Consider the following 24,393-nt stretch of genomic DNA (forward strand, 5'->3'; position numbering starts at 1 on the left):
CCCTTTGCTGCCAGGCCTTTTCCCCCTCCTGTGCCAGGCCTTTTTTTGCCTATTTGGGGCAATTCGCGCTTAGGCCCTCATAACTTTTTGTCCACATAAGCTAACCAAGCCAAATTTGCGTCCTTTTTTTCCAACATCCTAGGGATTCTAGAGGTACCCAGACTTTGTGGGTTCCCCTGAAGGAGGCCAAGAAATTAGCCAAAATACAGTGAACATTTCGTTTTTTTCAAAAAAATTGGAAAAAGTGGCTGCAGAAGAAGGCTTGTGGTTTTCCCCCTGAAAATGGCATCAACAAAGGGTTTGCTGTGCTAAACTCAGCAGCTTCCCAGCTTTCAGGAACAGGCAGACTTGAATCATAAAACCCAATTTTTCAAAACAATTTTGGCATTTTACTGGGACATACCCCATTTTTGCAATTTTTTGTGCTTTCAGCCTCCTTCCAGTCAGTGACAGAAATGGGCATGAAACCAATGCTGGATCCCAGAAACCTAAACATTTCTGCAAAGTAGACACAATTCTAAATTCAGCAAGGGGTCATTTGTGTAGATCCTACAAGGGTTTCCTACAGAAAATAACAACTGAATAAGAAAAATATTGAAATTGAGGTGAAAAAAAATCAATTTTTCTCTACGTTTTACTCTGTAACTTTTCCCTGCAATGTCAGATTATCGAAAGCAATATACCGTTACGTCTGCTGGACTCCTCTAGTTGCGGGAATATATAGGGCTTGTAGGTTCATCAAGAACCCTAGGTACCCAGAGCCAATAAATGAGCTGCACCCTGCAGTGCGTTTTCATTCTATACCGGGTATACAGCAATTCATTTGCTGAAATATAAAGAGTAAAAAATAGCTATCAAGAAAACCTTTGTATTTCCAAAAAGGGCACAAGATAAGGTGTTGAGGAGCAGTGGTTATTTGCACATCTCTGAATTCCGGGGTGACCATACTAGCATGTGAATTACAGGGCATTTCTCAAATAGATGTCTTTTTTACACACTCTCCTATATTTGGAAGGAAAACATTTAGAGAAAGACAAGGGGCAATAACACTTGTTTTGCTAATCTATGTTCCCCCAAGTCTCCCGATAAAAATGATACCTCACTTGTGTGGGTAGGCCTAGCGCCCGCGACAGGAAACGCCCCAAAACGCAACGTTGACACATCCCATTTTTTTTAAACAAAACAGAGGTGTTTTTTGCAAAGTGCCTACCTGTAGATTTTGGCCTCTAGCTCAGGTGAGGTGACCTCGTCCAAGGCACAGAACCGGTGAAGTAGCACTGTTAAACATGTCACAGGCCTGGCATTGCACCCTGAAGTGCAGTTTTAGACTGCCATTTCAACACAGAAAAATAAACCTTTTGCCAGGCCCAAATGTACTTTTTTATCTACTGTATTGAATTAGAAGGACACGTAGATTTAAGTTTTACATGTCCTGTTAGCGAAAAAGTCTTCAAGTCATTTTTCACTACTGTAAGGTCTCCCTCACCCATAGTCTTACTTTAGGGTGACTTATTACTATTAGTAAATGTTAACCCTTAAATTGGCGGCAGTTACAAATGTCATGTTTACACTCAAATAAGTTATAATTTAAAGCCCTCTTTAATGGTAAAGTTGGATTTTAAGTCACAATTCTGAAACTGACACTTTTAGAAAGTTGTCATTTTCTTGCTCTTGTCCTAACCATATGTGCCTTCTGGCAGTGTTGTGACTGTGAATGGCTCTACTGTTGGACATTGTGCATTCTTCCCAGACAGTGAGGCAAAAGGGGACTAGATGTGGGAAGGATGTGCAATATTGCCAGGATGCCTCGGGGTAGAGATGTTCCCTGCCCGCTTACACTTCAAAGGGCCATGACACTTGCCTTTTGTCACCCCAGACTTCATGGAACCTTGACAGTTGAAGGGAAAGAACTTTGCAGAACCAAATCTGGGGATAGGACTGGATGTACACTCACACACAAAGGCTAGCACCAGGTGTGGAAAACTGGGCTGATTGCTGAAGCCCCCTCACTTTTTGCCCCCATTTTTAGCTGATATTGGTGTTTTATTATTCTGACTTTGCCCTGGGCACCGCTAACCAGTCCCAGGGCCACTGCTCTGTTTAAAATGGTAAATGCAAATTCCGCCTAATGATAATTGGTTTTGACAACCTATCTATAAGTCCTTAGTACATGGTGGGGCATGTAGGTTTAGGGACCCGGTATAGTTTGTGCACCCATAGGTGCACTACTGTGGTGTCCAGTGTTATTATAAAGGCAGGCCTGCCTTGCTGGCTGCTTTTAAGTTAAAATGAACCCCAAATTCGACTTTGGAATAAAAAGTACTCCCTAGTACTGCCCTAGGTGCCCCAAGGTTTGGGTGCAGTGTCAATATAAGCTGGGACTTTATAAAAGATGTTTTATAAGCCTTGGTGCTGGAAAACAGCCACATTTGTTTTTCCCCTTTGTAGTCAACGGGCTCCACAGGCTAACATTGGGAGACATTATCTTAAAATAATAAAGTCCTATTTCTGATAGAGATGAGCTAAATATGTCAAATTTGGTATCAAATTAATTGTTAAAATAAATCCAATAACTTGCCAAGGTTGAACTTATTATAACTAGCAGAGAGAAAAAGTGGTAGAGCTCCTTCTGAAAGTTACCAAATTCAGACGTGTAGTGCTGATTGGTCAGCCTCTGGCAGCCTGAGCCAAGCTACCTTCGTGAGGTGTGAAGTGGCCTGGGGTGAGCTATAGGAAGCATCTGGTGCGAGGAGAACTGCTGCAATTGATGGCAGAGCAGGATGGGGGAAGAGTAACCAAACTGGTCTTCAAAGGAGGGATAGCCGTTGGGACAGAAACTGGACCTCTGCCCTTTCTTGCTCCCCCAGACAGATGGGAACCCCAATGATGAGGTTAGGAGGAGGGATGGAGGAAGTGTGCTAGCGAGACTTAGCCACATCAGTGGGTGGACTCAGCCAGATCTAACCCTCAAGGAGGAATTTTCCCCATGTTGTTTTTTTAGAGAATGTTGCTGCCTGGGATTGATTTTTGCCACACTTCAAAGGAAGTGGTCACCCCAGCAGGTGATGGCCTGCACCCCATTGGACAGGAGCACCCCCTGCTTCCCCAACCAGAAGCAAGGATAAATATGGCATAGCTGCCCCACAATTCAGATCCCTGCTGGAAGAAGATACTGGAGAAGAAGGACTGGCTTGTTGGACCCCTGGTCTGCGCCCGACGAACTGCACTCACAAGGACTGTACCAGCTCCACACTTTAGGCTTCACCTAGAAAAGGACTTTGCCTTGCTTCTGCAACTCAGCGTGGACTCCGTGTAAGCTACAGGTACAAAGTAGGGGCCCAGTGGCCGCTGCATCAAGTCCTGCAAGAAGAGCCCAGCTGACCAGGGTCCAGTGGCCATTTGAGGATTCTGACCAGGTGCCATCTGGAAACTGTAGTCCCAACTTCCAAGGAGCAACTCAGAGCTTCTGGAACCTTGGATCAAGTTTGTGGACACTTCAAGGACCTAAAAAGGACCTCTGGAAGAAGATTCAGAAGTTTGGAGCAACTGTTGTAAAAAGCTTCCTAAGTTGAAGAGGCGCATTGGGTGAGTTGTAGTCCCAGACCCCAAGAGGCAAACTAGAGTCTCTGAACCCTTGGCTGGTGCTGTGGACCACTTTCCTGAATCAAGAAATACTTCTGAAAGTAAGCGTATCAGTGGGTGGCCTGAATTCTTTACTTTGTCCCTGTCCAGTGCAACCTTTTTTAACCCTTTGAGCGCTATTTGCTTCTAAGCACTAGTTTTACCTTTAATATTTTAAGAAATCATAGCTCTGCTTCCTTACATTGGATTTTTGTTGTTTTGGTGTCATTTTAAAGATACAAATGTTTCCTATTGTTATAAATTGGTGTTGTAGTTTTATTGTGTGTTGTTTGTTACATATTTACTGTTTTGTTTATTATAAATGTTTTTCACACCTGCCTCCTAAGTTAAGCCTAACTGCTCGTTGGCCAAGCTACCAAGGGTTGAGGAAGGATTAATTTACTGAGTACTTGACTGGACCTAGTGGGGGGTTTGTGACCTATTGCTAAGTGTAGGCACCTAAATGCCCTTGACAATAATCCCCTTTCCAACACCAAGTATGAGTATTAGACCCTCAGAACAACTCTTACGTACACTATGTGACCTGTGGATTGCTTCTAAAGGCCTTTCTTGACTCTAGAGGACTGTCCTGCTGCTACCATAGGACTGCCCAGCTGCTTGGAGGACTGCATTTCTGCTGAAAGGATAAAATGACCATCCCCTTGAAGCCATGACCACCAAATGTGACTCCATGGGCTAGTTGGCTGGGCTGCACTGTGAGCTACAGGGACATAAGCTCCTGAGTCCTTGAACCATGGATCTGGCCTCTGCTGGAGTGAGTCCGAGCCCCCAAATCGTGTCCCTCAACAGCCCTACACCCCCTATCCTGGGCCCTCGGTAGTGATGTTGGTGGTACTGCTCCTGCCTAACTCTAAAACCTGGGACTTGTACATGTTTTCACCAAAAACTGCCTGCAGAACCGACAAAATACTGGGAACTACATGCCAGCCAATCTGTCTAAAATGCGTTGCCGATTGGCCTGACTTTGTGGTAGCCTCCACTGCGTTCTTCTTCACAGCAGCACACCCTTCAGCACAACCTCTCAAATATGGCCCTGTGGTATCTGGCCTTGTGGAGCCCTTTTTGGCTACAACCTGTAGCTTCATTCCACTGTATGTTTTTGTCTTCCAAAAAGCTTTTTAAGTCCGAAGGTAAAAATCTTCACCATGCTCAACGGTGACAGTCTCCCCATCTTCAACAACAATTTCCTCTGCCTGGAAATACAGTTTTGGAGCTTTTTTCTGCCACTGTTGATGGCTTCACCGAGACTTCGTCCAGTGCCTCCCCGGTGACCACGACTCTTCGGACACAGCCTGTTGCCTTGCCACGCTGAACTCTACCTTCTTCTGGAATTTTCTTCTGAAAGGTAAGCCGAAACTGGGCCCAGTCAAATCTGCGTTCCATTGTGGTTCAACTTTAACTTTTGATTTTTAGCTGGTCTCGTACGACCAGATACGATACCTGTGCTTGGTTCTTTTATCTGTTAGTCACTAGATTTCACTAAAAACTTTAAAAATGTATACGTCTAGTTCTGCTGATTGGATTAATTTAATTTAGGTGTCTATTGTTTTTTCTACTTTTCTAAATTGATGTGAGAATTTCTTCTTTCTGATGGATACAACTACCTGTGGATTCCTCACCTCATGAATACTCCCATGGCGCCAGCATTCTACGGAAATCTTCTTACTAGTCTCTGCACGTCGACGAGGACGTCACTGTCTCGCACGCGACGCCGTCTGACGTCATACAGGCAATAAGAGGTCCTCGACGACGTGCGGACGTCAGTTCCCTTTTTTCCGTGCATTCGAAACGGTTATCTTCGTGGGAGCAACTGTTACTCTTGCGGTTACAGTGTATATCTTGCTGCGTACTCTTTCTCTGTGGAAATAATGTCGCAGAGAAAGTCTGGATTTAAGCCTTGTCGTGAGTGTGGAGGCAAGATGTCGGTGACGGATCCTCATTCCGATTGCCTTTGGTGTTTGAGCTCCGACCACGACGTCTCGACTTGTGATTCGTGTCAGCACATGAATCCGAAGGCCATTAAAGAACGCGAGGCGAAGCTGTTTATGGCCAAGTCAAAGGAGAAGCATCACAAGAAAAAGTCTTCTCCAAGACATCGGCGTCATCGAGACTCCCGGCGCCGTAGAGAATCTCGGCGTCATTCAAGGGAGGCTCGTTCCAGGTCTCCGGATCGGCGCCGGAGGACATGGGAGGTCAGCCCCACGGTGACGCCGCATCCTTCGACGCCGTTGCTCTCTCCGACGTCTCCAACTTCGCCTGGACAGGCGTCGGTGATTGAGGTATTGGAGCCTCAGGTGTTTTCTCCGGCGCAGACGCCGAGGCCGGCGTCGGGGTCGCCTCCGAGTCAGGCACCCCAGTATCCGGCTTTTCCCACCCCTGGAGCCGATAGTTCCGCATTCTTGAATGCGATGTATGCCATCTTCCAACAGATGGCTCCAGGGGGTGCTCCGGCTGGGCCTTTGGCCTTTTCTTTGGGTGATCCTGCGCCTCTTCGGCCGGCACCCTTTATGCCCTTTCTCCCGTTTGGGAACGTGGGCTCGGCGCCAGTGTCGGCGCCGGTGGCCGCTCCGATGGCTTCGGAGGGATTGGCCCCAGGGATTTCCATCCCGTCGACGTCGAGATTTCGGCCTGTGACTCCGGTGGGTCCATCCGTTTCATCTGCTCTTCAGTCGGCGCCGAAGTTACCTGTGGCGCCGGATGCGGCGTCGGTGGCTTCGGAAGATCGGCGCCGATCTCCGACTTCGGCGGAGGTGTTGTCGACTCCGCGGATTGAGCAACGACTGCATTCAAGGAGGCGTGCTCTCCGGGTACTAGAGGAGCAGGAGTACCAACGAGCCCTAGAGGAAGGAGAGCTAGAGGACTCGGGTGATGGGCTGCGTGGACTGGAGTCGGCCAGTGGGCTGGACACTTCCCCTGAGTGGGACCTTTCGTCCCCGGGGGAATATACCGAGGAAGCTGCTTCCTTTCATACAGTGGTACGGAAGGCAGCTAGTTTTTTGGACCTGCCTTTGCCGGTGGTGGAGGCGAAACAAAACCTTTTGACAGAGGTGTTGCATCCGGCCTCAGCCGCGGCGGAGCCTCTATTACCTTTTAATGACGCTCTGCTGGATCCGGTTTTAGAGGTGTGGAAGAAGCCGGCATCTTCCCCAGCAGTTCACAGAGCCGTGGCCAGGAGGTATCGGACGGCTCCAACTGATCCTGGTTTCCTATCTAGGCACCCTACGCCGGAGAGCTTGGTTGTGCAGGCCTCCTGTTCGTCCAAATCAGCGCCTGGTTCTTTCCCGACGGTGCCTGGGGACAGAGACTCAAAAAAGCTAGAGGCGCAGTCGAAGAAGATTTTTTCGTCCTGCAGTCTGGCGTTAAAAGCCACTAATGCGACCTGTATCCTGGGGAGGTATATTCATGCTCTGATGGATGACATCTCCTCTTCGTTTACAGAGCTTCCTCAGGGTCTTTTGGATCTTGTCTCTGATGCCCAGGCTGCTGCGACCCAAATTATCCAGACAGGACTGGATACCACCGACTCGGTAGCCAGAGCAATGGGCACAACTGTGGTGGAAAGGAGACAGGCCTGGCTCCGTAACTCGGGCTTTTCGGCAGATGTACAGTCCACATTGTTGGATCTCCCGTTTGATGGGGACAAACTGTTTGGGGCTAAGGCTGATTCGGCCTTGGAACGTTTTAAGGAAAGCAGGGCCACGGCTAAGTCGTTGGGACTCCAAGCTCCTTCTTCCACGGCCTCTTCCAGATTCTTCAGGAGGTTTCGTGGATTTGGGCGTGGCTCTTCCTCCTCTTCCTTTCGGGGAAGATATCAGCAACCTGCCTCTTCCCATCCCTATAGATCTTTTAGGGGGAGGGGTAGGGTCCGCACCAGGGGAGCCTCTCAGCAGCACTCTGCCTCTTCCTCATCCTCTGGCGGGGTGCAGCAGGGGAAGCAGCCTTAGGCTTCCACCATTTCCCACTCACTCCTCTCCTGTAGGGGGAAGATTACAGCATTTTCTCACCAAATGGGAGACTGTTACGTCGGACACTTGGGTTCTCAGTGTTGTGGGAAAAGGCTACACCCTTCCCTTTCGGGAGTTTCCGCCCCTCATCCCGCCCCGCCCTTCGTATTGTTCACAAGAACACCTCCTGTTGCTAGAACAGGAGGTAGAAGTCCTCCTTTTAAAGGGCGCGGTGGAGTTGGTCCCGGAGCAGGAAAGGGGTCAAGGAGTTTACTCAAGGTATTTCCTGATTCCCAAGAAGGATGGTCGTTTGAGACCAATTCTGGACCTGAGGATCTTGAATTGGTTCCTCAAGCAGGAAAAGTTCAAGATGCTGACCCTAGCACAGGTGCTTTTGGCGTTGAACATGGAAGACTGGATGGTGTCTGTCGACTTGCAGGATGCTTACTTTCATATCCCGATACTCAAGTCACACAGGAAGTATCTCCGGTTTGTGGTGGGATCGCAACACTACCAGTTTGCGGTCCTTCCGTTTGGTCTTACTTCAGCACCTCGAGTCTTCACGAAGGTGATGTCGGTGGTTGCGGCAGAGCTCAGAAGGAAGGGGATAGCAGTATTCCCTTACTTGGACGATTGGTTGATCAAAGCCAAGTCCCCGGAGCTTGTGTTGCGTCATCTGCAGTCAACAACCCAGTTGTTGTTCGACCTGGGCTTTTCGGTGAACGAGCCCAAATCTCACCTGGAGCCCTCTCAGCGCCTCCTGTTCATAGGGGCAGTACTGGATACGACATTGGGTCGGGCCTTTCCTCCGCCTCAGCGGATTCAAGATATTCAGGATTTGGTTCCAATGTTTCGAAATGGAGCGGTAGTTCCAGTCCTCAAGGTCCTTCGTCTGCTCGGTCTTTTTGCCTCCTGCATTCTGTTGGTCACGCATGCTCGCTGGCACATGAGGGCTCTTCAGTGGTGCCTCCGAAGGCAGTGGTCTCAACACAGAGGGGATCTAGAGGGTACTGTCAAGATCTCCAGAGATGCTGCTGTGGATTTGAAGTGGTGGATTGCAAGCAACAATCTTTCACAAGGAAAACCGTTCCAGCAGTCGCCACCAGTGGCCACAGTCATAACGGATGCTTCCACTCTAGGGTGGGGAGCTCATCTGGGGGATCTGGAGATCAAAGGTCTTTGGTCTCCAGAGGAACAGATTTTTCACATCAATCTGTTAGAGTTACGGGCTGTACGTCTGGCTCTCAAGGCCTTCCTCCCTTCCCTTCGTGGTCAGTCGGTACAGGTCCTAACGGACAATACTACCACGATGTGGTACATAAACAAGCAGGGAGGAGTGGGGTCGTACCTTCTCTGCAGAGAAGCTCTTCGACTATGGTCCTGGGCAAAGGACCATCGGATTTGCTTGATAGCAAACCATCTGGCCGGAGTCTTGAACGTGCGTGCGGACAGTCTCAGTCGCCACTTCTCGGCAGACCACGAGTGGCGTCTCCATCCAGATCAAGTCCGTTTAATCTTCCAGAAGTGGGGGTTTCCTCGGGTAGATCTGTTCGCCACTCGAGAGAACGCGCATTGTCCGTTGTTCTGCAGCCTTCAGTATCCGATGCAGGAAGCATTGGGGGACGCGTTTCAAATGACCTGGTGCGGCCAGTTGCTTTACGCGTTTCCTCCCATACCCTTGATTCCTCGAGTATTGAGGAAGATTCGCCAAGACCGGGCTCTAGTAATCGTAATAGCTCCGGATTGGCCAAGGAGGGTGTGGTACTCCGACCTTCTCCAACTCTCAACGTGCCCGCCGCTCCGTCTCCCTTTCAGGGCAGACCTCCTCTCGCAGTCGCAGGGGCAGGTTCTACACCCCAACCTCCAGAGTCTGCACCTACATGCCTGGAGATTGAACGGGGCAACCTGAGTTCCTTCTCTCTCCCGCCTGAGGTAGTGGATGTTATATTAGCGGCCAGGCGACACTCCACTAAATCTATCTACGCTAATAGGTGGTCTAAATTTGTTGCGTGGTGTGGAGAGAGGCAGATTGATCCTTTACAAGCTCATCTATCGGACGTTTTGTCTTTTGCTCTATCTCTGGCGCAGAAAGGTTGTGCAGTGGCTACCATTAAAGGTTATTTATCGGCCTTGTCAGCCTTCATATGTCTTCCAGACCAACCATCTTTATTTAAATCCCCTATTGTTATCAGATTCTTGAAAGGTCTTCTAAATCAATATCCTCCAAAGCCATTCGTTATGCCGCAATGGGATTTGTCCTTAGTCCTGACTTTCCTTATGGGGTCCCCTTTTGAACCTATGCATTCTTACCCCTTAAGGTATTTGTTTTTAAAAACAGTCTTCCTGATAGCTATAACATCAGCAAGGAGAGTGAGTGAGTTGCAGGCCTTATCAGTAAAACCCCCTTATACAACTTTTTATGGGGATAAGGTGGTGTTGAGGACCAAGGCTGCTTTCCTCCCGAAGGTTGTTTCACCCTTCCATTTGGCTCAGGCAATTACTTTGTCCACGTTCTATCCTCCGCCTCATCCTTCCAAAGAGGAAGAAAGACTGCACCGTCTGGATCCAAAGAGAGCGTTGAGCTTCTTTATCAATAGAACAAAGGATTTCAGGCTGGAGGATCAGCTGTTTATTGGATACGTGGGCAAGAGGAGAGGAAAGGCAGTCCACAAGAGAACACTATCCAGGTGGGTTGTTCTTTGCATTAAAATATGTTACTCTTTGGCAAAGAAGGATCCTCCTGAGGGCATTAGAGCTCATTCCACCAGAGCTAAGTCGGCCACTTCGGCCTTAGCCAGAGGTGTTCCTGTGGTCGACATCTGCAAGGCCGCAACTTGGTCGTCCCTTCACACTTTTGCAAAACATTACTGTTTAGATTCTGAGGTTAGAAGGGACGGCCATTTTGCACGGTCAGTGCTGCAGGATTTCTTGGTTTGACCATTTAGGCACCCACCGCCGGGCGTGGTACTGCTTTGGGACTCTATTCATGAGGTGAGGAATCCACAGGTAGTTGTATCCATCAGAAGAACGAGTTACTTACCTTCGGTAACGACTTTTCTGGTGGATACATTAGCTACCTGTGGATTCCTCACGGTCCCACCCGCCTCCCCGTTGCCTTTATGGTCTTGCCAAGTAATCCTTGAGTGCGCTCCTCTTGATCTTTGAGGGTGCAATAGATGTATATATATAATATATTTATATATATATATAGGTATATGTGTATATATCTTTATGTATATACTTGGTGTGTGTATATATTTTTAAAAGAAAGAGTTTTATATATATATATATATATATATATATATGTACATAAAAAAGATTTACAGTTATTCATACAATGTGGTGTATTTTTACAATATAATGGATGTTGCTTTGTTCTTTCATTGCATTGCCTGGTTGTTCTCATGCACGTAAAAAATGATTGGTACTGACGTCCGCACGTCGTCGAGGACCTCTTATTGCCTGTATGACGTCAGACGGCGTCGCGTGCGAGACAGTGACGTCCTCGTCGACGTGCAGAGACTAGTAAGAAGATTTCCGTAGAATGCTGGCGCCATGGGAGTATTCATGAGGTGAGGAATCCACAGGTAGCTAATGTATCCACCAGAAAAGTCGTTACCGAAGGTAAGTAACTCGTTCGTTGGGTTTTCACTGTACTACAGTTTGTGTGCTGTATAAATACTTTACATGTTGCCTCTAAGTTAAGCCTGACTTTTTTTTTTATGCCAAGCTACCAGAGAGTTAAACACAGGTTAATTTAGTGACGTTTGTGGTTCACCCTGACAAGGGATTGTGTTTTTTTTCCCTGAGTAGGGCTTTCACCTCCCTCAACCAATAACCCAGTTTCTTAAAGCGACCGTTAAGAATCGAACATATATAATTCAAGCAACATATGATTAAGGCATCAATCCTTATTTTTTTCGATTATACTTAAATTGAAGGTGTTACGGATTTCATTTTTTTGTAGATGGATTCTCTCTGATTTATGCCAAGACGTGATTACGGCCATTGAGAAGGATATGTTCAGCTAATAGAAAGACCCAGGAATTTTGCATTGATATCAACAGGAACAATATTGTCAACTATTGTTTTTTTCACAGTATAGCTCTAGTTCTCAAAATATAGGTGCATGGTATTGTGTCAGTGGGAACAAAAGCAGTCAAGGTCATCAAGAATGAGATGTTAGCATCAAACTTCTTTTAAGACCTCTCTTATACATGCTTCCTTTTATATTTAAGTTTAGGAGGTGCTTCCTGGCCCTCCCTGATCACCTTACCTGCTTCCTGCTGATGTACCCAGTGTACCCGATGCTCTGACCAGGCTTGGCCCTTTTGGACCTCTGCTTTGTTTTATTGAGGCCCCCAATCTTCCTTCCTCCTCTGCTGCTCTCTTTCCTCTGCAGTGCCACCTATTTGCACTCCTGCACCATCTTTCATTGCTCTCTCTGCTTTATGTCTCTGACTGTGCCCATTATCTCTCTGTCTCACACTCACTGTGGCTTTCAGTACGACCCTGGCGGACGGCCATATTTTGGAGAAAATTACTGCCAACAGGCTGGAGGTACTCCTCCCCAAAATATGACATTGGTGGTTTGGCTCAAGCCAAACCGACTATGTACCACTCCATCCGCCAGGGCGGTAACAGCCACCGGGCTGGAAACTTCAGTCTCCAGCCAGGTGGCCATTAGTGTCCCACCCACGGGAATATGACCCCGCCTACCGCCATGGTTTTCGTGGCTTCCTTACCACCATGAAAACCATGGAGGTAGTCACTATCAGTGACTGGGAATCCCTTCCCTGTCACTGATAGGGGTCTCCCCTGCTCCCCACCCCCTCCCCAGAGTCCTCCCCCATCCTCCCCCTCCCACTCCAGACCCCCCCACGACAGACACGCACATTCACGCACTATCATACACACGTATACACACACTCATACCCAAATTCACCCACACAGGCATATATCCATTCACACACACACTTACATACATACAAGCATACACACAACACAGCATACACGCACACTCACAACCATGCATGCACACATGCATTCCACACGCCACACACCCGCATGAGCGCACACACAAACATACACCCCCCCCACACACACAGAGAAAACACCCCAACCCTCTTCCCTGTCGGAACACCCGACTTACCTGATTGCAGGGGGTCCTCCGGCAGGAGACAGGAGTGGGCGCTGCTGCCAGCAGCAGCGTCCGCCAACAGAACACCCCCAGGCCGTATCATGTGTCAAGATAGGGTCTGCAGCGGTCTACTGGTGTGGCAGCAGCGCCACCTTACCGCCGTCTGCCGCCATGGCCGCAGCCGGAATTCCGCCATCCTTCTGGCGGAATTCCGGCTACTGTCATAATATGGCAGACGGCAGGTAGCCACGGCAACGGTATTTTGGCAGGCGTCTAACACAGTCTCTGACCCCATCCTCATCCAATGCCTCCAGAAGACCTTAATCTGCAGATAGGCACTTCAGTGGATCAGCTCCGTGCTTTCAGGAAGCACCCAGACAGTCAGCCTAGGTCCATGTTTGTCTTTGATCTGCAATTTGATCAATGGAGTCCCTCAAAGCTTCTCACTGAGCCCTACGCTCCTGAAGATTTCACATGACCCCACTTGGCAACCTCATCCCTGCACACAAACTCAGCATCATCTCATACACCAACAGTGAAACAAGCCCCCAAGCACACTCTAACTACTTAAACGACAATTGCACAGTTTTAATTCAGACATCCAAGTCTTCCTCAGATTCTTTCTTTATTCAGGTTCTTTCTATGTCAGTGCCCACAGCCAGCCAACACGTGTTTAGTCACTGAGTAATTCACCCCATGACTTCATCAGGGCTGGAATAAAATAATAGTGTAACTTACGAGTCAGAACATACAAACACATTGTAAGATTATCACCCTGTAGAGAATATCAAGGCCAGATTAATGGGCTAAATAGTCAACTGATGGTGGAAACCTGTGCATCACTTGTAAGATGTGTATGTAAGGTGTGTTACAACAGGAGATATATAAAGAGTCAACATCACACATTATGGACTTAGTAATATACATACTACACTTGTGCCACATGTCAATTGCCACTACATTAAAGAAGAACTCTTGGTATAAAATAGATAATATAGAATGCCCAAGATGTACACTAATACTCCGATATAACAGAGAAGCAATCTCCTGCTCGAGAAAACCATGCACATAAGTACTTTAGATGGTCCAGGCACATATCTATGAAGAACAACAAATTGTAAGTGCCTGCATCAAAAAATTGTACCAGCCACCAAACATATGTGACATGTAAAATGTACCTTCATCATATCATGTAAAGCTGAAATGGAACAAAGTCCCAATCAGCCAAAAATAATAATAGCTGTCACTGTTTAAATAGGTGATGAGAAGATTGAACAGGGGTTCATACTTCTAACCTGGGCAGCGTCTCGCGCCCAGCTATAAACCAATAGTCTTTATTTTAGTACATACATGTGTATAAATGCTTCCCAGTCTCCCCATAAAGGACCCAGCACGTACGCTCTTGATCTTGATATTTCAGTGATGCCCTAAAAAACAAGCCAAATAGACCCGTAAACACTCTACAGACCCATTGTCAAAATGTCTCATCATCCTGCACTACCCATGAATATAGATTCTGTCTGTACAAAATAGTTGCCATAACTATATGTTTGACCACTTGTCATTTAAATTGGCCTATGGTCCATATCACTTGTCATGTAAATCGATGCTGATGTTGAATCGGTTCCTCCATTTGAAAAAGAAATTAAATAGCAATGTCATGAACGTACATACAAAGGAACTGAAATCATTCCTTATTGCAAACCTAACTATAACAGAAAACGGACTTCCCATCTGCAGAAAGCAGATTGCCATTGTGTAGTGCACCATACTTCAAACAGGCTCTCCCATATTCAAGGCTAAATGCCCACACTATAAATGTAACGATACCACTTCTTATGTAGAAACAGCCACAAATTACTACTGGGACAATATATTCCCATGTTGATGTCAAATGGGCTGCCCCATTTAAAAAAAAAAAAAGAAATTGAACAGCAATTTCGCTGGCGTACACATAAATGGATAACTACTTTGAAGGTCATTCCCCATTGCAAACCTACCTTAATTCTATTGCCACGATTTTAGTGTTCAAGTGTATATTCGCAAGACAATATGTATAACAAACCCATGTATATTACTGCGACAGTTTATGTACCCAGCCTGTAATGGGGCAGATACTTAATAATGGTCAGAGAAGTGAACCGTTCATATTCCATGTTTAGGCTACAAGAGTCACAGGCGCACTTCCCACAGTGGAAAACAAGTAAATTAAAGAGAGATGAAGTGGTCTACCATAGTGGCAGGGTCTTCACCTTTGCAAAGAGTTTTGACCATTTGATCAAGAGAGATGACACTGGTGGATTGTGTGAAGCATCCCTATTAGCAATAGCTCCACCTCGCTTAATACCCCTCCCTCACTCAAGTAGTGATGGGGAGAGAGATAATAAAGAGGGTACATCTAATCAAACTCCCAATGGAAATAGTTTTTTCAGAAGTACCAAGGATAAGAATGGGGAATCGAGATCAAGGCTGGAGATTAAGCGAGAAAACAAAAAGGAGCAAAAGAGGTGGGAGGCCAAGGGAACAAACGCAAGGGCATGCAGACAAGATCATGGGTCAAGAAAAAGTAGATGCCCAGAATGTGGATGTCTCAGATGTAAATTTGTCTAACACTACTTTGAACCTGGATTTGCTTTCTCTACTTATGGAGAATATGGGCTTTTGCCTGGGTACAGGGGGCGACATTTGTAATCTGAAGATTGTCTTATATAAATGTGTGCATCAGTTGAAGCTAAAGAATTTATTTGCTATATACATAAGTCCAATAAAGGTTCAGATAAACAAGAGATGGATGTGTTATCTAATAAATTATCTATACAGGATATTCATGATAAAATGGCTTTGCTTTCAATCTCAGATATGGAAGGGGACCCTGTAACCACAGCTAGGATTTTAGAGCATTTAAACATACTGACAGACGTGAGTGTAGATAGTGAACTTGAGAACAAATCGCGCTGGACCCCTCAGTTTGCCAGTGGTAATAACATAGCCCCGTTTTATAAGTTAGTCTGTGGGAACATTGACAAGTGGAATACAAATAACATGGAGACAAAGTAGAGCTAATAATAATCTTGGATCTGGAGAACGCATGGCGCTTAACACATTACAAAATGATGAAGATCTTTTAATCGGAGAAGTTAATTAAGGGGGGGTATTGTGGTACTGAGCTGCCTTCATCCATAACCAAGACATTTATTCTCAACTTACTAATGTTTCATGTTATGAGAAAGTTGATGCTAACTCACAATTTGAATTGACCAAAAAGATCAAAGATAAATTGAAAACTTGGTATCATAATAGCCTCCTAAGCATAGACGAATACTGTTATCTACATATAGATTACACAAGATACCCATGCCTACATACACTCCTAAAAATTTGTAAAGACTTAACTTTTCTGCCAGGGGGAGGCCAAACATCTCAGGTATTGGTGGACCCATGGAAAGACTTTCAGAGTACGTAGATATATTTTTGCAAACTTTTGTTATTCATTTGCCATCACATATATGTAACACCAGCATATTTTAAATCTACTGAATTATATAGTTTGGGAACCTGGCATGCTTATTGTAACACTAGATGTATCTTTATATACTAGTATCACACATGATAAGATTACATCTGTATTGAGACGTGTATTAAACGTAAGACCTGCAGCATTATTAGAACATACAGTTTGTCTGTCAGTGACAGAACTAATTTTGGAAAACAATGTGTTTTTGTGTAATGATACATTGTACAGCCAGTTAGAGGGTACTGTGTTAAGGCTCCAGATTTGACCCTTCTTACGCAAACCTTTTCATGGCTGCGTTTGAGGAGGGGCAAGTCTGGGACCTGAGCACAATACGAGCTCTTAAAGATAGTGGGTGAGCAAATGAGGGCAGTGAAATCGAGTGATGCCAGATATCCAGTAGTGGTTCATGTGAATGAATGCCAATCACAAGGGCTGCATAAAAGCTTCACATTTTTTGGCATTGACCATGTGCCCAGGGAACCCAGATGTGGAGATAGGGAACGATCTCTTAGAAGACGCAAAGCAAAGTGGATCATGACACCGCAGACTGTGGAACATGGACTGAACATTCATCAGGAATTGCAGTATTTTTAGGGTGCGTAAATAAATGGTAATAGTGATTATTCATTGATATGTGCCATATGTGCTATTGCCTCTTCATTAAGTTTTGAATAACATTAGCAAAATGGATTGTACTAGTTTGCAATATACAGGGATACCTGTATTTTATTTTAAGATCATATCATAGGTGGTGGCTTGGTTTACTGAACAATTAGTGCATGGTATCATGACCACAAATATGCATACTTTGGATAAGGTACATGAATTCTGATATTATGTCGGTGATATGATGGTTGTAGGGTCTTGGTATGTATGCTATGTGATGGCATGATAAGAAGGTAGATTACATACTGAATATAGAATTTAAATGGCATTGGGACACTGTGGGATGTGCGCTTGTGACTCCTATATCCCGAACATGGAATATAAATGGTTCACTGTTCTGACCGTTATAAAGTATCTGCCCCATTATGGGCTGGGTACATACCTTGTCACAGTGATATACACTGTTTTGATATATATTTTGTTGTGTAAATATACACTTGAACATTAACATTGTGGCAATAGAATTGGGGTAGGTTTGCAATGGGTTGTGACCTCAGGTATTCATTTATGTGTACGTTCGCAACATTGCTATTTAATTTTTTTTTTTTTAAATGAAGTAACCGATTTGGCATCAACACAGAAATATATTGTCCCAATAGTAATTTTTGGCTGTTTATACATAAGATGTGGTATAGTTATATTTATAGTGTGGGCTTTTAGTCTTGAATACAGCTGGACCTGTATGAAGTATGGTACACTACAAGATAGTGACCTGCTTTCCTCAGGCAGGAAGTCCATCTTCTGTTATAGTTAGGTTTGTAATAAGGAATGATTTTAAGTGATCATTCCTTTATGTGTACGTTTGCATTATTGCTAGTTAATTTATTTTTCAAATGGAGGAACCGATTTGACATCAACATATGAATGTGTCGTCCCAATAGTAATTTTGGCTGTTTCTATATAAGGAGTGGTACAGTTAAATTTATAATGTGGGCATTTAGTCTTGAATACCGGAGAACCTTAATGAAACCTGGTACACCACAAGATTTTGATTTGCTTTCCGTAGATGGGAAGTCCGTCTTCTGTTATAGTTAGGTTTTGGTGCGACAACTGTACGATAAAAATGGTATCAAGATGGAGCATGGGTAGAACGCCGATAACCAGGGTGTACTCGCCTTAATCAATGATACATACTTATTGCATGTTACCAAGGTAAGAGTAACTGTGGGAGCTGCCACGGGCACATCACACCCATAATCGGAGTGTGTGGTATCAGGGGCTAACTCTGCAATGTTTTTATGGTACTTGTTGTTTGATGGCTGGTACAGTTTTTTGATATGTGCACTAATAATTTGCCGTTCTTCCTAGATATGTGCCTGGGCCATCTAAGGTACTTATGTGTCTGGTTTTGTTAAGCAAGAAATTCCTGCTGTGGGAAATGGGTCTGTTAGTGTACACCTTGGGTGTTCTATATTATGTATTTTATACCAAGAATCCTTCTTTGATGTAGGGGGAATTGACATGTGACTCAGGTGCAGCATGTATATTACTGTGTCCATAATGTATGATGTTGACTCTATGTATCTCCTGTTTTAACAAAGCTTATACACACGTCTAACAAGTGATGCAAGGTTTCAACCATCGGCTGATTATTTAGCCCATAAGTTGGGCCTTGATATTCTCTTAGACAGGGTGATAATCTTACCATGTGTTTATATATTTGGACTTTAAGTTACACTATTGCTTTATTCCAGCCCGATGAAGTTGTGGGGTGAATTACCCAGATGTGAAACATATGTTGGCTGGCTGTGGGTACTGACAATAAAGAAAGAACCTGAGGAACGCTGAATTAAAATTGTACAAATGTAGTTTGAATAGTTAGCGTGTGGGCTTGTTTCTTTGTTGTTAGCTGTCTAGGTTTTGGGATGTAGGAATGACATCCCTCCCCTTTAAGCACTGCTAGTACCTCGAGCCTCTGTTAAAGTATTTGTCTACTGTGCATGAGCACCGGTTTCCTAATTCGCCCCCTTCGGTAATCATACTCCAACAGCACCCAGCTCATCGTCTCCCTATCAGAAAACTCCTCAAACACCTAAGCAAACTTAATCAACTGCATGTCCACAGTTGCGGAATAGATGAGAATCAACTTTTTAAAAGTCAACAGTGATAAAACCAAAGTGGTCTTCTTCAGAACAGAGAGAGGAGGCAGACTCTATGTCTATCCAACTTAGCCAGGAACCTAGAAATCCTGACTGGCAACCAAGTCTTGATGACCAACCAACTCAACACTGTCAGGTCCACCTGCTTCAGCACCCTCAAGCTGATCAAGAAAGTGCTAAAATCATTTCAGCTAGACGTGTGAAGGTCCGTCACACAAGCTCTCATCATTAGCATACTGGACTGCTGTAATGCCCTCTGTTTGCATCATCTCCTGATTCACCAAGAGGCTCAAAGTCATACAGCCACAAGACTCATTCTTAAACTACCACGCCACATATCCACACACCTGAAGGACCTCCACTGGCTCTCAATACACAAAAACACGCTCTGCAAACTCCTCACATCCCATGTATCCTTCGAGCTAGAGCCAGGGCCATGCCTTTTAATATCTCGCCTCCAGCCTCTGAAACTATCTCCCCTACCACATCAGAGTCAGCAGCTCCTTCCTATAGTTCTGGAGGAAACTCACAACCTGGCTCTTCCAATTTTCTGCAGACACGTCTACACCCCCTCCTACCCCCTAGCACTACTCCCTGTTCTAGGGAGCCAGGATACCCTCTCAGGTGATATGCACACTGTAACAGTAGGCACAACCTAACAAGTTTGAGGTGCACTGACTAATATGCTTCATGAAAAATAATACTTGTGTCAAACCAGTGAAGTCCGATGGGATGTAATATTTGGATGAGGTTAATTTTCACTATTATGTCTCAAGTAGAACCTTCGATGTGAATAGGTTTAATACAGTGTTGGACCAGATTGTGTTTGAGAGGAAGAAAGAGTTCAGAGGTGGCAGGAACTGAGGAAGTGTTCCACTTAAGGTTGAAATTCACCTACAAATATAGTGACCATGAGGGGTAATTAGATAGAAAGTTGAAAGATCAGAGACTTCATTCAGTAACAGTGAGTTGTTTGGTGGAGGTGGTAGTTAGTGATTGTTAGAAATGGGGTCTTTGGTTGGCAGTCAGGTTACCCCCTGTCTAAGCAAGGATCCTCACTCTAGTCAGGGTAAAGGAGAATCGCCCTCGGTTAACCCCCGCCCACCCTCTTGGTAGCTTGGCAGAAGCAGGCAGGCTTAACTTCAGAGTCTAGGTGTAAAGTATTTGTACCAACACACACAGTAACTCAGTGCAAACACTACAAAATGACACACCACAGGTTTAGAAAAATAGGAAATATTCATCTAAACAAAACAAGATCAAAATGACAAACACCAACATACACAAGTCAAGTTATGAATTTTAAAAGCAAAAAGAGGCTTAAATCCTTGAGGAAACAGACCTAACACTGTTAGCGTTTAAAAGTACCTGGGTAGCGTCAAAATAAGGAAAAGGCAAGCGATGCGTCTATTTCTCAGTCGCAAGCGAGACCGCGCATCGTTTCTCCTCCTCCGGTCGCGTCGGCGTGCGTCGTTTCTTCTCTCCGCGGGAGAGCGATTTGTCTTCTTTCCGTGCCCAGCGATGCTGCGTCAAAAATCCGGCCACACGGTATCAGGAAAACCGCGCAGTGTAGGTTGCGACATTATCAGCCTCTGTCAGCGGGTGTTGCGTGTTGTTTCTCCAGCTGTGTGCGTCGATCTTCCAGCCACGATGCAGGTGGAGCATCGATTTCAGCCACGAAGCCGGCTGCATGTCGTTTCTCAGCCACGTCTCGGAAGGTGCGCCATGGATTTTCAATCTTGGTCTGCCAGCTTCACCTTTCAAAGGCCCAGGAACTGGATAGGGCACCACTTGTCAGGGCAGGATTCTAAGCAGAGTGTCCAGGTGCTGGCAGGGGAAGTCTTTGATGACCCTGAGACTTCAACAATAGGAGACAAGCTCAGGACAGCCCTTGGAGATTTCTTCACAAGCAGGAATGCACAACAAAGTCCAGTCTTTGTCCCCTTGCACAGGCAGAAGCAGCAACTGCAGGATAGCTCCACAAAGCACAGTCACAGGCAGGGCAGCACTTCTCTTCAGCTCTTCCCCAGGCAGAGGTTCCTCTTGATTTCCATAAGTGATCTAAAGTCCGTGGTTTTGGGTGCCCTTCCTATACCCATTTTGGCCTTTGGAGTAGGCTTACTTCAAAGGAAATGTCTTGTTTGTGAAATCCTGCCTTGCCCAGGCCAGGCCCCAGACATACACCAGGGGGTTGGAGACTGCATTGTGTGAGGGCAGACACAGCCCTTTCAGGTGTGAGTGACCACTCATCCCCTCCCTCCTAGCACAGATGGCTCATCAGGATATGCAGGCTACACCCCAGCTCACTTTGTGTCACTGTCTAGAGAGAGGTGCAAACAGCCCAACTGTCAAACTGACCCAGACAGGGAATCCACAAACAGGCAGAGTCACAGAATGGTTTAAGAAAGAAAATGCCTACTTTCTAAAAGTGGCCTTTTCAAACACACAATCTCAAAATTAACTTTACTAAAAGATGTTTTTTAAAATTGTGAGCTCAGAGACCCCAAACTCCATATGTCTATCCACTCCCAAAGGGAATATACGCTTTAATCATGTTTAAAGGCAGCCCCCATGTTAACCTATGAGAGGGATAGACCTTGAAACAGTGAAAACCAAATTTGCCCGTTTTTCACGGTCAGGACATATAAGGCACATTAGTATATGTCCTACCTTAAACATACACTGCACCCTACCCATGGGGCTACCTTGGGCCTACCTTAGGGGTGCCTTACATGTATAAAAAGGGAAGGTTTGGGCCTGGCAAGTGGGTACACTTGCCAGGTCGGATTGGCAGTTTAAAAATGCACACACAAACACTGCAGTGGCAGGTCTGAGCCATTTTTACATGACTACTAATGTGGGTGGCACAACCAGTGCTGCAGGCCCACTAGTAGCATTTGATTTACAGGCCCTGGGCACCTCTAGTGCACTGTACTAGGGACTTACTAGAAAATCAAATATGGCAATCATGGTAATCCAATTACACGTACATTTTACATAGGAGCACATGCACTTTAGTACTGGGTAGCAGTGGTAAAGTGCCCAGAGTAACAAAACCAAAAAAGAGTCCAGCTCACATCAGCAACCTGGGAAACAGAGACAAAGTTAGGGGAGACCACACCAAGGATGCCAAGCCTAACAGTGATGAATCTTATATTCATCAGTAATGTAAGGAATACCCCTATTTGCAGTAGTTAAAGAGCAGGGGATGTTGGATTTGTGCAGCAGAGCAGTCCGCCCACCTGTCCTTGTTAGTCTTGGTAAGCTTTTTTAGATCTAGAATAGTACTACAGACACATTTTAACACAGGTTAAGGCTGACACTTTTCAACTTAGTGGTGCGCCCTTCAGTTTTGGGTGTGTGCGTTTTTTTTTTCTTTTTTTGTTTTGGGGATGTGGGGATATGGCAAGTTTTTACTACCATGTTTGTGAAGCAAATCTGTTTAAGTTAAGTCCTAGCCCTTCTATGTCACTGGATAACTGGGATGCCAGGCAGTCTGGAGCAGTGATACTACTAACATAACTTTTCAGTCAATTCCCACCTTGACCATCAGGAATAATTCAAGCATGTGAACCTATGAAACCACTGACGTTAAGGAACTGCACTTACCGGTAAATAATGTTTTTCTCAGAGTGGGAATCCATATTGGAGGCACCCAAGTGAGATTTCTGATCATTTGTATGTGGAAATGCACTTTGAGTGTGACTTAGTGGAATTCAGATTTCAAAGTAGGGTAATAGTTTAAACCATCAGAGCAGTAATCGAGGCACCCGATTGGAGGCCAGATTTGAATTTCTGCTTGCAGCAAATGTATTATTTCTGTTAATAAACATTAATTTTTAAATGTAATTTCTCACAGAGCAAATGTGATCTATTTTTTACTGCAACAGGGTAGTCCACTTTACCTTCTAATTCTGTTTCAATGTTCATGTGGTATACTTTTGGAACATTGAGGCCCTTTCCTTCATCTTTTTATGCCTTATTGGTTTTGATCTCAATAGAAACAAAACTTGAATAATACCCAAATAGGGTAAGCTCAAAACCCGTGGTTTGCAGAGCCCAAGTTATTGCCAAGAACTGTAAGAAATAACCTGGCAAAATACTCCCAATCGTAATGAGTTATTTCACAGTTCTCAGGTGGCTCAGTGCTTCTACATATGGTTCCAATCTGCATTGGGAAATCAAAGAGAACAAGTTCTGGAATGCAAAGCACTTTTGGCTAAAAGCTGGCCCTGAATGAAGGTCTCACACAAGCCGCAGGGCTACGTGGGTGCTATGTCCCATCTTCCAGTAGCAGTTTACTGTATTGATAGAGAGGTAATGCATCGTACTTTAGGCACTGAATTGAATTATTTCTCTGATTCATTAGTAAAACACTATGCTTTCATTTCCTGTGTTCTCTGTAACTTACTATTATTATAATATGGTGATGAAATATAATAATGAATGTTTAACAATGCAATATGCCATTTAGGTAACAGCTATGAAGTGGTTCCTCATCAAGCCTCTGACCTCTTGGCTGAATTGGCATCTGAATATAATGAAGATCCAGAAGCTCTGAAGACAAGGGTGTGTTGTGTTTGTCTATCTAACATTTTTAGAAGTATTTTTGTTGCTGTAGTTGTGGTGATATAATTAGATGTTCCATCCTTTGCAGGACTAAATTGTATTAAAGTAAAACTAAATCAATTGCCTAATCAGTCCAACCCCTACCATGTCACATGGCTTCAGAATTTCGTTTCATTCATTATAGGTCTGGCTTTGTCTCTATATTCCTCAGGAAAATCCTAAACACCATTTAGACCTGGCTTACTAGTTGAGGCTTTAGGACCTCATTTCTCTCACTCAGTGTACTTTCCTTTTAATTAAACTTTCTGAAATAATTTGAGAATTGTTAATTTTCAGTTGGTCTGTGTTTGTTAAAGGTTTACAAAATATTAGTACCCAGTATTGGATCTTTCATATATTCACATGCTGAATCATTTACAGTTGTTGAGATAGAAATCTCACAGATTAAGCAGGCCTCGCCTTGCCCCTGCCGACGCCTGCGCCCTTACCTGCACCTGTCCTCAGTCCACTGACCAGGCCCATCCCTTTCAGGCCCAGCTCCAGTGTTGTCTCTCGCTTCAATCTCTTTCTCTCTCTGTCCTCCATGTCTATCCTCCCTCCCTCCCTATCTTTCCCTCTCTCTCTTTCCCTCTCTCCCCCTGCTGCTCTCATGCTCTCTCTCTCTCTCTTCTACTCTCTCTCCTTTATCCCTTATCACTATCCCATTTTCATCACTTTCTCAGGTCTGCTTTTTTACTCCCACTTTATGCATCTTTTTCTACCTTTTCCCACTTTCTTGGCCTCTTGTGCCTCTCTCTCGCTCCTTGCCTCTTGAATACT

The 24,393-nt window shown here is 45.0% G+C and overlaps 1 protein-coding gene across 2 annotated transcripts in view; it reads left to right on the forward strand.

Annotated features, from left to right (window-relative positions):
- The window catches only part of LRRIQ1 (leucine rich repeats and IQ motif containing 1), a 1,566,481-nt gene that overhangs the window by 55,033 nt on the left and 1,487,055 nt on the right, over positions 1-24,393 (forward strand). For both annotated transcript variants that reach the window (XM_069229624.1, XM_069229625.1), the window contains exon 3: positions 23,480-23,574. In XM_069229624.1, the coding sequence (XP_069085725.1) occupies positions 23,480-23,574 (95 nt within the window). The remainder of the gene's footprint in view (positions 1-23,479; positions 23,575-24,393) is intronic.

The sequence above is a fragment of the Pleurodeles waltl genome, chromosome 4_1, assembly GCF_031143425.1.
Source record: "Pleurodeles waltl isolate 20211129_DDA chromosome 4_1, aPleWal1.hap1.20221129, whole genome shotgun sequence".
Lineage (NCBI taxonomy): Eukaryota > Metazoa > Chordata > Amphibia > Caudata > Salamandridae > Pleurodeles > Pleurodeles waltl.